The following is a 15,799-nucleotide window of genomic DNA, read 5'->3' as shown; positions in this document are numbered from 1 at the left end:
CTTTCTCTCCTCCTCTCTGTCTTCCCCTCCTGTCTCTATTTCTCTCTGTCCTATCCAACAATGATATCAGTAACAACAACAAAAATAACTACAACAATGAACATGCATCAAGTGTGGATATGAAAATACTCCTGAATTTGAACAATGGATACAGAGTTCTGGTGGTGGGAATTATGTGGAATTGTACCCCTCTTATCCTATGGTCTTGTCAGTGTTTCCATATTATAAATAAAGTTTTTTTAAAAAAGTGAAAATTGACTTCCCCCCTAAAGTTAAGCCAATTCTTTGCAATTAATTTCACACTTACCTCTGGTTTTAAAGTTCTTTAAGTGTGTGATCACAGCAGATGTAACTTTTCTTGCCACTCGATCAATCTCATGTGGTTCCAGTTCTTGATCTACAAAAACAATGACATCAAACTTATTAAGTTTGCTATTTTGCTTCTCTGGTAGTGGTTTGCTTATGTGTATTTTCAAAGTCAGCAAGCTCACATTTCAGTTTGAATAGCCTTCAAAATAGTACTTGAAACCTTCTTTGCATGCATATATAACATGACTAATATTAAGTTTTCACAAATCCTAGTACTTCCATTTTGCCAGTTGCTCTTTTTATTTCTACTGGTTATAGCAGGCAGAGTTTCTAAATTTCTACTGGCAAACTCTTCTAGTTGAGTAAAAACTGAGCTACGACTTTCAGGTTATATGGATATTGTCTTTTGCGGCCCCTCTTTTGAGGGCAGTACCTTTTCCGCTCTTGTAAGTCACCTCCTAACTATCTGACTGATTTGTGGTGGATACCATGCTGGTGACTATGTCAAAGCATCTACTCATTTCTTCAGTTAGCAGATCAAAATGATAGGCTGCCAGTGTCAACATACTCTGAGAGAACCGTCAATTCTGGACTTGTGAATATGTGATCCATCTCAGCACCACATCATTTTGTAACGATATTTTCTAGAATTGTTTGAGAAATGTTTCTAATGTTAGATTGAAATGCAGGGGGTGTTCTCAAATTCTCATTGATCTGCGCTCTCTCTCTCTCTATTTCTCTTCAGATGGGAGAATATGGGTGGTTATCTATGAGTTTGCATATCATGTCATATAAAGTTTTTTTCAAATCTATCCGACACTTGGCATTGCCATATGTGTGTGAGCTTCCTCAGTTATATGAGGGCAATACTGGGCAGACTTTAGCTGAATGTAGTAAAGCATTGCTTTTATCTGCATTTCCTCTTAACATCTCACAAATACAAGTTGCTAAAGAACTTGTTATAATGCCATTATTTAACTTTGCAACAATTATGTCTAATTGTTTTTAGGTGTCAGTCAAAACTCTATTATCCACAAAGGCCTTGAGAAACTCAATGTTCTTAAGATTCAGGCTTTTCTTGTGTTTCAGTTCATTCTGGCATCCAGAACGAGCTGTACCACCTGAATTGTATAAGGTCTGGGGTGAGATTGAATTGCTTTCTTAACAGGCTATCATTTTGAAATTAAAGAAAGCACGGCTTTCTGATCTGAGGACGTCTTGCAGTTTGGGATAAATGAATCAGTTCAGTTTCTTAAAAACGGTATCAATGATCTTATCATTAACGTGAATTGCAGGTACAGATACTAGTTTGCTACCTCTAGGTTCTGAACTGGTATGTTTTGTGAAGTCTCTACCAAGTGCAGATAAAAAGTTCGCCCACTTAATTTTAAATCATATTTCAAGTTGGTCTTGACACCTCAGAACTATGTAGAGATGTTTGATATGCTGAAGAATGTGCATGTAGTGAAGAAGGTGCTAAAAGATGACTAGAAGCCATGAGAAGTGTCTCTAATACACTCGGTATAATTGAGCTACTGTGGGATTCGACTTCCGGAGGCGGAGCTACAAGCAGCAGATCGCTTTCTCTCCTCTCCTCTCCTCTCCCGGATCAACTAGGAATACCAAAGGGGACCACACGGACCGAAAACAAGACAGGACTATAATGATCACAGGAACCCAGTAAATCACCCGTGAGTACAAACACGCGTGGCTGGTGATAGAGAGGAGAGAGGGGCCTAAGGAGAGATTAAGTGACTGCTAATAGTTCAACAGTTTGTCAGTGGAGACACCACCTCCAGTCTGCTCCACCAACAAGGGGACAGCTGAAGGGAGGAAAGGACTCCCCAGAGACTCACCAAGTACAACTCTGAGTCTCCATTGCTACTACCCTCAGAATCTGGAGCAGCAACAGGGAGGGACACCAGGGCACAGAGATCTAACCGGGAAACTCAGAAGACCTATAACTCGGTGGCATAGCTGAAGGGCTGTGAAAGTCTCTTTGCATAACCACTGGATTATCTCTGCCACACCCTGCTTTATCTCTTGGTCAGGAGTCATTGATTAAGCCAAGAAGCCTATTGATAGTTTAAAAGCCCTCAGGCTACCATAGCCTACAGGGGAAAAAAAAAGGCTTTTACACCACTGAACTCCAACTCAGGGATTGAAAAAACTGTTAACTTATATAAAATGGTTAAAACAACAAGAAAAAATAATGGAGACTCGAACCAGGACAAGAGTCCAGCTAAAAGTCCTCCAGAGGGCGAAGCACAAAACAACGAGTTCAACATCCAAAGATTAGCTAAGGAAATAATAACAGGAGTGAGTAAAGAATTTGAAAAAATTGTAATCAGAACTGCAGGAACAACAAATGAGAATATGGAAGAAAATTCTAATAATCTCATGGTTATTAGAGAGCTGAAAGCTGAAATTGCTGAGCTAAGAAGGCAACTAGCTGAACAAGCTAAAACAGTATCAGAGCAGGGCAACAAAATAGATGAACTCCAGAAAGCAGTAGAGGGCAGAGAGAATAGAATCAATGAGGCTGAAGACAGAATTAGCAAGATTGAGGATGAATTACAGACAACTAAAGAAGAAGTAAGAGATCTCAAAAAGAGATTAAGAGATGCTGAAAACAACAACAGAGTCCTATGGGATGACTTCAAAAGAAACAATATACGCATTATTGGCTTACCAGAGGAAGAAAGAGAAGGGGAGGAAGAAAGCGTTCTCCAGGCCATAATAGCTGAAAATTTCTCTAGTTTAGACAACACCAAAGACATAAAGATTCAAGAAGCCCAGAGGGTCCCAAACAGAATTAACCCAGACCTAAAGACACCAAGACATGTCATACTTAGATTGGAAAGGAATAAGGATAAAGAAAGGATCCTCAAGGCTGCAAGAGAAAAACAAAGAGTCACCTACAAAGGAAAACCCATAAGATTAGCAGCAGACTTCTCCATACAAACACTACAGGCCAGAAGAGAATGGCAAGATATCTATCGAGTGCTCAATGAGAAAGGCTTTCAGCCAAGAATACTATATCCTGCTAGATTGTCATTCAGACTAGATGGAAGCATCAAAACCTTCTCAGACAAGCAACAGTTGAAGGAAGCAACCATCACCAAGCCTGCCTTGAAAGAAGTTCTGAAAGGTTTCCTATAAACAACCAGACCACCACAAATAGAACATATATCAAAACACTCTAAAACTCTACAAGAATGGCGTTAAAATATCTTCAATCTTTGATATCAATAAATGTGAATGGCCTGAATTCACCTATTAAAAGACACAGAGTAGGAAGATGGATCAGAAAACACAACCCAACAATATGTTGTCTACAGGAAACTCACCTAACGCAACAAGACAAACACAGACTTAAAGTGAAAGGATGGAAAACTATCATTCAAGCCAATGGCCCACAAAAAAGGGCAGGAACAGCTATTCTCATATCTGACATGATAGACTTTAAAATACATAAGATTAAAAAAGATAGGAATGGACACTACTTAATGCTCAGAGGATCAGTCAATCAAGAGGACTTAACAATTATTAATATCTATGCACCCAATGAGAAGCCATCTAAATACATCAAACTTCTACTGAAAGAGCTACAGCAATATATTAACAGTAACACAATCATAGTAGGGGACTTCAACACCCCACTATCTCAACTTGACAGATCATCCAGGAAGAAAATCAGTAAAGACATAAGGGAGCTAAATGAAGAGATAGATAAACTAGAACTATTGGACATTTTCAGAGTCATTCATCCCAAGAAACTGGAATACACATTTTACTCAAATCCACATGGATCATTCTCAAGGATAGACCATATGTTAGGCCACAAAGACAGCATCAGCCTATTCAAGAGCACTGAAATCATCCCAAGCATCTTCTCAGACCACAGTGGAATTAAACTAACACTTAACAATCAACAAAAGATTAGTAACAGTGCCAAAATGTGGAAGCTCAACAGTACACTTCTTAACAACTTCTGGGTCAAAGAGGAAATCAAAGAAGAAATCAAAATGTTTCGAGAGTTCAATGAAAATGAAGACACAAGCTATCAAAATATTTGGGACACAGCTAAAGCAGTCCTAAGAGGGAAGTTCATAGCTATACAAGCACACATTAGGAAACAAAAAAAGGCACAAATAAACAGCCTGATTGCACATCTTAAAGACCTAGAAGAAGAACAACAAAGGAACCCTAAAGCAACCAGAAGGACAGAAATTACTAAAGTTAGGGCAGAAATAAATAACATTGAGAATAGGAAAACCATACAAAAGATCAATGAAAGTATATGTTGGTTCTTCGAAAGAGTAAACAAAATCGACAAACCTTTAGCCAGACTCACAAAACAAAAAAGGGAGAAGACCCAAATAAATCGGATAGTAAATGAAAGAGGAGATATCACAACAGACACTGCAGAAATTCAACATATCATGCGAGGCTTCTATGAACAACTATATGCCACCAAGTTAGAGAACCTGGAAGAAATGAATGATTTCCTAGATACCTACCAACTTCCAAAACTAAGTAAAGAGGAAGTGGATAATATGAACAGGCCCATCACAGCTAATGAAATTGAAACAGTTATCAAAAATCTCCCCAAAAATAAAAGTCCTGGACCAGATGGTTTTACAAATGAATTCTACAAAACTTTCAAAGAAGAACTAATACTTCTACTTTTAAAAGTCTTCCAGAAGATTGAAGACACTGGAATACTCCCTGCCAGCTTCTATGAAGCCAACATCACCCTGATACCAAAAGCAGACAGGGACACAACCAAAAAAGAAAACTACAGACCAATATCTCTGATGAACATAGATGCGAAAATATTGAACAAAATTCTAGCCAACCGGATACAGCAGTATATCAAAAAGATTGTTCATCATGACCAAGTGGGGTTTATCCCAGGCATGCAAGGTTGGTTTAATATACGTAAATCAATCAATGTGATCCACCACATCAACAAAAGCAAGACCAAAAACCACATGGTCATATCAATAGATGCAGAGAAAGCCTTTGACAAAATACAACATCCCTTTATGATCAAAACACTACAAAAAATAGGAATAGATGGAAAATTCCTTAAGATAGTGGAGTCTATATATAGCGAACCTACAGCCAACATCATACTCAATGGTGAAAAACTGGAAGCATTTCCCCTCAGATCAGGTACTAGACAGGGCTGCCCACTATCACCATTACTATTCAACATAGTGTTGGAAGTTCTTGCCATAGCAATCAGGCAGGAGCAAGGAATTAAAGGCATACAGATTGGAAGAGAAGAAGTCAAACTCTCCTTATTTGCAGATGACATGATAGTATACATGGAAAAACCTAAGGAATCTAGCAAGAAGCTTTTGGAAATCATCAGGCAATACAGTAATGTGTCAGGCTATAAAATTAACATTCAAAAGTCAGTGGCATTCCTCTATGCAAACACTAAGTTAGAAGAAATTGCAATCCAGGAATCAGTTCCTTTTTCTATAGCAACAAATAAAAACAATAAAATATCTAGGAATAAACCTAACCAAAGAAGTGAAAGACTTGTATACTGAAAATTATGAGTCACTACTCAAAGAAATTGAAAAAGACACAAAGAAGTGGAAAGATATTCCATGCTCATGGGTTGGAAGAATTAACATCATCAAAATGAATATATTACCCAGAGCCATCTACAAATTTAATGCTATCCCCATCAAGATCCCAAGCACATTTTTTAGGAGAATAGAACAAATGCTACAAATGTTTATCTGGAACCAGAAAAGACCTAGAATTGCCAAAACAATCTTGAGAAAAAAGAACAGAACTGGAGGCATCACACTGCCAGATCTCAAACTATATTATAGGGCCATTTTCATCAAAACTGCTTGGTACTGGAACATGAACAGACACACTGACCAGTGGAATAGAATTGAGAGCCCAGAAATGAGGCCCCACACGTATGGACATCTAATCTTTGACAAAGGGGCCCAGACTATTACATGGGGAAAGCAGAGTCTCTTCAACAAATGGTGTTGGAAACAATGGGTTGAAACATGCAGAAGAATGAAGCTGAATCACTGTATTTCACCAAATACAAAAGTAAATTCCAAGTGGATCAAGGACTTGGATGTTAAAAAAAATAATAATTGAGCTACTGTATGGATTTCTGACATAGAAAACATTTTATTTTCCCCTCACTATGTGACAGACCTTGTGATTCTTGTAAGGCATAGAAATAAGATTCTTTATTATTTTTACATTCTAAGTGACCAGAAAGTGAATTTTTGAATATCTCTGTTAAAACACCTATAGTGATGTTTTCTGAGACTCATGCTATTTGGCAATTTTCATATTGGCTGAAAAGAAAAACTGTCTTTATTGAAATATGACTTACCCTTAAAAAGGTCAATGTTATCAAAAGCTGGACGATTAGTTTTGAATTTCTTCTTCCGTAGTTCAGTTTTGCTTTCAAAAGTAGTTGGAAACAAGTTTATACTTGTTCTACATGGAAGGTCAGCATCTTTTTTTGTTGACCAATGACTACGAGTCTGTTCTTGCAATTCCGTTGTTTCATCTTGTACAGATGAATTCAGTACACTTCCCACAATATTCTCTACATCTTCATTTTCATCTTCAGAATAAAAAAACATACCAGGAACATTAATAGATGGAAATCTGCATCTACGCCTCGATCCGGTAGCTACTTCAGCACTGGCAATTCTGTTTCTTTCTTCATTGTAAGAAGGAGTTGTTAATCTGGGGTGTCTTTTTTTATGATCTGCTTTTTCTAGTCTGTGAAGCTGAGTCAAGATAGCATCAAGTAGTGTCAAGACAATTATAGTTTCTTCAGTCGCAAAGAGCCTTTCATTATTAAGTTCAATTTGAATATAACCTAATACAACACTGATTACTTCCTCTATATAACCCATCAGTGAGGATTGGGAAAAAGATCTTAACACCAGCTTTTGTATCCCTTCTTTGAAAGCTGAATTGGCTGCCTCATGATCAGCACTTGACGCTTTCCATTTGTTCTCTCTTGGAATGAATACAGATGTTGAATCTTTAGCAGGTTGTGGATAACTAGGTCTAGTCGTGATTTTATGATGAACAAGTTGTTTTAATTTAGAAGACATAAGAGTGATCAGCTGTTCTAAAATTATTCGAATCATATCCTCAGCCACATTAGGCATGTTCTCCGGAGTATTACACGGTGAAGTTTCTGGAGTACTTTCTTTAGGAGAGGTTGGTTTTATTCCATTGGCTGTTAAATGTGGTTCAAAGTGAACTGACACATTTTTCCGAGATGTTCCTTTGGTACATTTTGCCTCAGCTGCAGAGTGAAATGTATCAAGAACAGTGTCCACAACTGCAGAAGCTGCTGCGGGGATGTTAATATTAGGAGAGAGTTCTTCGTCAGTGTCCTCCTGTTGAGGTGAAATTTCAGCTTCAAATGAAACTGAATGAATAGTCTGAGGAAATTCAGATTGTGTTTCCTCATAGCTGTCTTCTAAAATCAGTGTATTTTCTTCTTTAAGGTTATATTTAAAGCTGCCACAAGCATTTTTCAGCTCCTGTACCATGCTTCTGGATTCAAATTTTCTGACAGGAGGCAGTGAATATCCTAATCCATCTGTTTCAGTAGAGACATCTCTGGATTTCTTTGTATCTGTTTTAATGGCTGTGAAAAGGTAACTATCAGATTTACAGGGTTTAAGATGGGGAAATCCAGATATGTTATTGTATTTAGGTTCAGGTAATTTAATCTCGACTTTTTTGGGATATGTTCTTTCTACAGGTGTTCTTCTATTGTAGATAGATGTTAGTTCTAAAGGTGATACAGGATTTTCTTGGAACCTATGACTCCGTTGACGAAGAAATACTTCACTGCACGTGCTGTAACAACTCGTTGTATCCGTTATATCAGATGAAAAGGAGGCCTCTGATGGTGGGTAGAAGCTGTGTCGCAATTTTGCCTCATAATCTGTTACTACTGGATACAACGTAGTGACGACAGCAGCCACTACCCATGTCATTACGTCCCTAATTATGCTGTTCAGTTCTTCAGATGTTACCTGGGAAAAAGAGGCAAGCACACATACAAGGGAAATAGAATATGAGCGCATACTATTTTAGGGATAGGGACTAACCTTTAGTTCTTTTAATTCATACAGTGCATAGCTAGAATCCAGTTGTAGTATATATAGGCAACATGAGAAAAAAAATCTATGTAGAAAACATCCATTTAGAAAAACAGGTTAATTTCAAATTGGTTTATTCCCTGTGGTTGTGATATTTTCTCTGAATAGAATTCTTTTTGATTCCAGATCTCTTGGAAATCTTATTCTCAGCACTCATTACCAAGAATGAATGACTTACTGATTAAAAGTTAAGGGGCTGGGTGGTGGCGTACCTGGTTAAGTGCACATATTACAGTGCACAAGAACCAGGGTTCGAGCCCCCAGTCCCCACCTCCAAGGGGAAAGCTTTGCAAGTGGTGAAGCAGGTCTGCAGGTGTTTCTCTGTCTCTCTCCTGCTCTATCACCCCTCCTCTCAATTTCTGGATGTCTCTATCCAATAAGTAAGTATAATTTAAAAATTTTTTAACTGTGTATATAGGTTCATAGAAAAATTCTGATAGAAGATTGTGTTTATGATTTAAACAATAATTCTTAAAATGCAAATAATATCCCTAACAAACTATTCCATGAAACAAATTTGCAGCCAAGACATTTATATGACTTTATGGAGATAGCTTCTTTCTTTTCCTTTCCCTCCCCTCCCCTCTCCTCCCTTCCCCTTCCTCTTTCTTGGCACCAGGGTTACTACTGGGGTTCTGTGTCAGTGCAAAGAATCCACAGATCCTGATGGCCAACCCCCTCCCACTTTTTTCTTTCTTATTTGATAAATTTGAGAGGGGAGGGGACACAGAGAGGAAAACAGACAGAGAGACACCTGCAGTACTTGCTTCACCACTAGTAAGCTTCCCCCCATGCAGGTGTGTGTGGGAGGCTCAAACCCAGGTCCTTGCACATGTAACATATATACTTAACCAGGTGTGCCACTACCCAGCCCCCCAAATAGCTTCTTTTTACTGCAATATCTGCTTAGTTATGATGGAAAGGTGGAAAATAAGACAGAACTCAGAGTCTAGACTTGAATGACTCTTTCCTCAGTGGCTAACTCTCACAGCTTCGACTGAACTAGGGACAGATGCAAAACTCTTATCTGTTGATGTCCTTAGTGCAGATACATTTTGAGAACATTAAAAAAAAATCCCTTGTGGGGCCAGGTGGTGGTATACCTTAAGCGTACATATTACAATTTGCAAGGATGCAAATTCAATCCCCTGGTTTCTGTCTGCAAGGGAAAAGCTTCATTAATGGTGAAGCAGGGCTGCAGGTATCTGTCTCTCTCCCACTCTATCTCCCCTCCCTTCTCAATTTTTCTGTCTCTATCCGATAATAAATAAAATAAAAGAAATCCCTTTGCTTATAATAAGATATTGTTCACTACTTTATTGTGGTTACCCTCAAGATAGCCAAGGGGTGTATACTTTCCATAAGAGCTCTACTTATTAAGGCTATAGATACTAGTGATAGTGAAGGCTGGATGCCTGGCATTCAAACAACATATCCCTGTATATCTGGACTTTTGGGCACTAGATTCCCTACAATGTGAGGGCTGCCTCTCATTTAGCTTTAAAATTAGTTCCTAGATTTTTCAGGTTTAAGTCAACATTCAAAGTTAATGACTTGTTTTATGTAGTATATTCTCTCTCGACCCATTACAGGAGATTTGAGGGCTACTTCAGGGAAAAGCCTTTTCATCCCATTCCAAATTCCCAATTGTCTTAAAAACATTTTCATTGTGATAAAACACACATAGCCTAGAACTCCCCATTTTAAAGTGTACAGTTCAGTAGTACTAAGCACATCCACAAATCATGTAAGCATCAGCATCTAGATTCTGCCCAGACCAGAAAATGGTTATTAGGTTTGAAAACATATTTAGAGTGACAGTATATATAGTTAGAAAAACACCAGTTTTATACAACTCTGTCCTAAATAAAAAAATAAGGAATTTCACTTAAATATTAATAAGTTACTTACCTTCTTGGTCTAAATCCTTTCTAATACATATTAGCTAAGGAATTCAATATATATAATTTTCTCATTACTAGGAACATACATTATTACTTGTATGGAAATAGCATATTCAATCTTGATATATACAATAGAGGCATTCATGAAGTTTTTAATAAAGTGGAATGTGATAAGTGGAATCTGAGAAATGCCCTTTTGTGCCAGTAAGCCTAAGTCTTTGTTTTTGTTGCATGTTCTGTGAATTGAGCGATCTGTGTTACTTCACTCATTTCTTTCTTATTCATGATTCCTCTATCTATGCCCAGAGTTGGGGCTCATAAAATTCACACTCTTACCTTTGTATGGTCCAGGAGGCAGCTCTCAGGTGAACAGGTCCCTTATCTGATAGAGTAGGATTCTCCTTACTCCCAGAAAATTTAAGAGACAGATCTAGGCATTCTGACTTACCTGCCAATGTAACCCCTGAGTCATATCTGCAAAGGCATTTTCCCTTGATGAATTCCTGTTATGGAGGGTGTCTGTAGTTTTGGATGTTTTTTATTCCCCCAATGTGATGACTAGTCCCTGATGAATTCCTTAATCTACCCTCTTCAAAGCCCCTACCCAAAGGGTCAATAGTAGTAACTTCGTACCCCAACAAAACTCAAGATGAAAGAGAACGAAACAAAGAGGAAGACTGACTGATGTCAACAGACGACTGACTGACTGTCATAGATTTTTCTCTTATAACATATTAGAAAGCACCCTTGAAAACATGTTACTTTGTCAATGGGCTTCATCATACATACTTTTTCTTGACACGGGTATTCATAGTGCTGTTGCCATTCCCTGAAAGACAAAGAGGGGTTGATTATAATACTCATGACTAATGATTTACCTAACCCTGCCTCAAATTCACTAAATCAGATCTCCTTTTTTTTTCATTTTTTTCTCCCCAGTAATCCAATAAAAATAGTAAGTTTTATTTCTTCTCTACTTCCCATATTTAATTTCCTACTTAGACACTGGCTCCTGAGATTTTTTTAATAAAAAGGAACAAGAGCAGTTGCTATTGAAATGATCATAGGTAGTTCCATAGTAGAGGGCAAGGGGGCAGGAGAAAGAGAGAGGTAGGAATCAACATTTTATAAAATCATTCTTTTTATTTTTTCAAATTGCACCAGTACTGGGCTGGTTAATTTCTTCCCTCCAGCATCATCTTTGTAACCCATGAGCGCTTAGTAAATAAGACAAATTGACTACTTTTAAGCTCAAAATACTTTTCTAGGAATGTTGGAATGAATGTTAGCACCACTATAGCATATACCACTTTACCCAATCATTTTCTTTTCATTTAAAAAAATTGTTAAACTTATTTATTTATTTATTTATTCCCTTTTGTTGCCCTTGTTGTTTTATTGTTGCAGTTATTGTTGTTGTCATCGTTGTTGGATATGACAGAGAGAAATGGAGAGAGGAGGGGAAGACAGAGAGGGGAAGAGAAAGAGAGATACTTTCAGACCTGCTTCACTGCCTGTGAAGTGACTGCCCTGTAGGTGGGGAGCCAGGGGCTTGAACCAGGATCCTTACGCCATTCCTTGTACTTTGCTCCACCTGCACTTAACCTGCTGTGCTACTGCCCGACTCCCTGTACCCAATCATGTTCATCAGAGCTTGGAATGTACAAACCCTATCCTGGACCTTATTTAGTTTATTAGATGTTTAAAAGATGATGGTGTTTGGTCTGCATGTTCCATCAAGCATATTTTCTGTGCATGATATATTGAAATGAAGGAAATAGATAAACAGATCTGTATCAGCACAATATGTGGCCACCAAGGTTTGAAGGTTGAAAGATTACTAGGCCAAAGAAATCTTCTCTGTTGTTCTTTATTTTGCATCATTAGAGATTGTTTACTTTGAATCATAGTGCGAACGCCTTAGGGTGGGGCAACAAATTAAGTCATTAATCTGATCATTAGGAAACAACCTGCAGATATTTAAGTAGCACACATTGGAATGGGGAGAAAGAAAAAGAATAGATTCAGATCTCAGAAAGTTCCTTGGAGAGAATAAATAAAGCCACCAGAAAGGTGAGTGAAACCACAGTATGTTACAGGAGCAAAGAACCAAGGTGAGAGGAAAGAGAGAAGGGTCTGGAAGACAAAGGAAGAGCAGCATGCTATTTAATTATAGATTCTAATTCAAAATACTGCATTTATTATGCTTTCTTAGATACTTACTCCATGTAAGAGTCATGAGGTTTTAAGGTTCCTTCAGCTGCACGTGGATTTTTCAGAGAGAAAAATAAATTATTAATTGTTGGTCTCCTTCATAATCTACTTGTTAAAATGTCAACATATTTTAATAGGTCATTATTTTCTGTCACCACTTTGTTTAAATATCCCAAGGAAATATAACTGAAGAACTCATCTATGACTTCTAACAGTACAGTGAATCAAGTATCTTAAAGAGGCTGGCTGTGTAAAGCCTACTAAAAACACAGTGAGGACAGGGCAGGTGGTAGCACACCAGGTTAAGCACACATAGTAAAGTGCAAGGGTCTTCGCATGGATCCTGGTTCGAGTCCCTCAGCTCCCCACCTGCAGGGCGGTCAGGTGTCTTTCTCTTTCCTTCTCTATTCCCCTCCCTTTCTCAATTTCTCTCTGTCCTATCCAATAAAATGGAAAATAAATGGCTTCCAGGAGCAGTTTGAGTGAAATGTGTCCAACTTCTTCCTTTGCTCTCTCCCTCCTGTCCTTCCTCCCTCCCTTTCTGCGGGGCCTTGTGTTTATGTGATTTCACTACTCTCGGCCTTTTTTTTTTTTTTTTTATTCAGGAAACAGAGACAGAGAAAGGGAGAGACTCCAGTGTACCAGAGCTTCCTCTAGTGCCATAGAACTTCCCATGTAGTGGCAGGATTTGAACCTGGACTGTGCACATGATAGGGTACACACCCTCCCCGGTGAGACATTTCTCTGACCTCTATATCCAACTTTCCAACATACCTGTCATTTATAGCTTTGACTATTATAATAGCCTATTTTATCAAAGATTTTTATTTATTTATTAATGAGAAAGATAGGAAGAGAGAGAAAAAGAACCAGACATCTTTCTGGTACAGGTGCTGTTGGGGATTGAACTCAGGACCTCATGCTTGAGAGTCCAATGCTTTATCCACTGCGCCACCTCCTGGACCACGTAATATCCTATTTTTTAAAACAGATTGGACTGATTTGCTGTTTGTTTGCAGTAAATAATATGACCTTTAATTGTAAGAATGTAGATCATAGCCAGGACTGGTTGAATAAGACATATCTGGGTTATAAACCTGGCTTTAGACCAGAGTGATAGCTCACTGGGTAGGGTACATGCCTTACCTACTGCATGGCTCAGGTTCTAGCACCTGTACCATATGAGAGGCACTGTGGCACCATGGGAATCTATTTTTTAAATAGTTTTTTTAAATACAGATTTATTTATTTATTAGATAGAGACAGAAACTGAGAAGAGATGAGGGATAGAAAAGGAAAGAGACAGAGAGATACCTGTTGTCTTGCTTCACCACTAGTAAAGCTTTCTCTCTGCAGATGGAGACTGAGGGATTGAAGCCAGGTCTTTGTGCGTTGTAACGTGTGCACTTAACCAGGTGTGCAATTACCTGGCCCCACATAGGAATCTCTAATGCTCTGGTGTCTCTCCCCCATCTGTGTCTCTATCACTGCATCTGAATGAAAAAGCTGACCTGGGGGCTGAGAAACCGAAGATGTATGAGCCCCATTATTTCAAACAATCACCACAAAACCTATAACCCTGGCTTTGTTTTGCCACATATCGTGTGAAACCTTGGGCAAAATAATTTATCATTCGGAGACTTGTTCTCACATCATTAATTAGTTGGGGGGGATTAAATGAATGCAAACAGATGAACATAGTCCTTTTACTTAGTAAATGATCGACAAGTGCCACTTTAATTGTCTCGTTGCTTCTGATCTCTTCAACTTTAATTGTTCCTTTTTTTCAGAGACAAAATTTGATATCATGTCCCTGCCAATGTAACTCAACAGTTTTTCTTTGATAAGAGGATAAAAAGTAGCTTTCTTGGTATGACCTACCAGAATCTTAATATCTACTAGTCAAGGTTCTTCTGAAAATCTATGACTTGAATTTATAGCTAAGCCAATTGCAAAACATTATGTATTCCTACAAATACATTCTGCCCCAATATTTAAGTCTTGGCAAATGCATTTTTTTGTTTGTTTGTTTGTTTATTTCCTGGAAGATCTTCTTCCCATTAGCTCAGCTACAAACTCCTTTCTCATCCTTTACATCTCAGCTCAATTTTGGCTTTTTTGGCTTCCCTAAGCTGCCACTGAATTTTGTACATGTCTCCATTATTGTATTTATCATATGGAATCATGATATTGACATGCTAAGTTATAACGTTCTGGGTAGAGCCCTTTTCTTCTTCTTTTTAAAATTTTTAAAAAAATCTTTATTTATTTGCTGGATAGAGACAGTCAGAAATTGAGAGGAAAGGGGGTAATAGAGAGGGAGAGAGACAGAGAGACACCTGCAGCACTGCTTTACCACTTGTGAAACTTTCCCCCTGCAGATGGGGGCCAGGGGCTCAAACCTGGATCCTTGCACACTATAACATGTATATTTAACTAGGTGCGCCACCACCTGGCCCCAGCTTTTCTCCTTTTTATGTTGAATATTTATCTTTGTGTCTGACATGTATGTTAGTTGTATGAATGGATGCCAGAATTTCAGGATTTACTTAACAGTTATAGCTAATGTTTACCTGAGTCACTTGACTTGGCGTTTTCTTCGTCCTGTGTAAAAAAAAAAAAACAAAAAAACCCCAGCATGTTTTAGAATGACCTGAACATCAGCTACTTTTCACATTTAAAATACAGGTATTTAAAGGTATTTTAAGTCTACCAATAATAAATCAATGTGTTTTATTTGGTATATGGTACACATATCACAGAATTCAGAGGGTTGTAGAATTCATTGGTGTTCTAAAGTTAACTGAGGAATACACTGATCAGCATGAATTAAAGTCAGCTGAGCAGCTACAAAGAGTTTGTGTGATTTTTAAATAAGATAAGCCAGAAGGGAAACATTTTTTAGAGAGCTGGAAGGCAGAAGGCTGGTTATTTCTATACATAAAAGGTGGCTCTTTGATTTGGCTAAGACCTCTACTTCCTTAGTTAATTATAAAGGAAGATCAAGTAAAAAAAAAGTAGATTTAGATTTTTTTTTCTTTTTTCTGGAACACAGTGTTTTGACACTGATGAAATGGATGAAACTGACTGGAAGATAGTACTGTATTCTGTTGTAACAAAAATCCTTCCTTCCTTCCTTCCTTCCTTCCTTCCTTCCTTCCTTCCTTCCTTCCTTCCTTC

At 38.0% G+C, this 15,799-nt stretch overlaps 1 protein-coding gene across 1 annotated transcript in view; it reads right to left on the bottom strand.

Annotated features, from left to right (window-relative positions):
* LOC132535737 (fibrous sheath-interacting protein 2-like) overlaps positions 1-15,799 on the bottom strand; it is an 81,279-nt gene that overhangs the window by 14,584 nt on the left and 50,896 nt on the right. Inside the window, exons 20-24 of the mRNA XM_060182639.1 lie at positions 15,193-15,223; positions 12,629-12,665; positions 11,195-11,234; positions 6,698-8,375; positions 308-397 (exon numbers count right to left, since the gene is read on the bottom strand). Coding sequence (XP_060038622.1) covers positions 308-397; positions 6,698-8,375; positions 11,195-11,234; positions 12,629-12,665; positions 15,193-15,223 — 1,876 coding nt within the window. The remainder of the gene's footprint in view (positions 1-307; positions 398-6,697; positions 8,376-11,194; positions 11,235-12,628; positions 12,666-15,192; positions 15,224-15,799) is intronic.

Source organism: Erinaceus europaeus, chromosome X (genome assembly GCF_950295315.1).
Source record: "Erinaceus europaeus chromosome X, mEriEur2.1, whole genome shotgun sequence".
NCBI classification, from domain to species: domain Eukaryota; kingdom Metazoa; phylum Chordata; class Mammalia; order Eulipotyphla; family Erinaceidae; genus Erinaceus; species Erinaceus europaeus.
The sequence above is the reverse complement of the archived record's forward strand: the minus strand, read 5'-3'. Positions and strand labels throughout refer to the sequence as shown.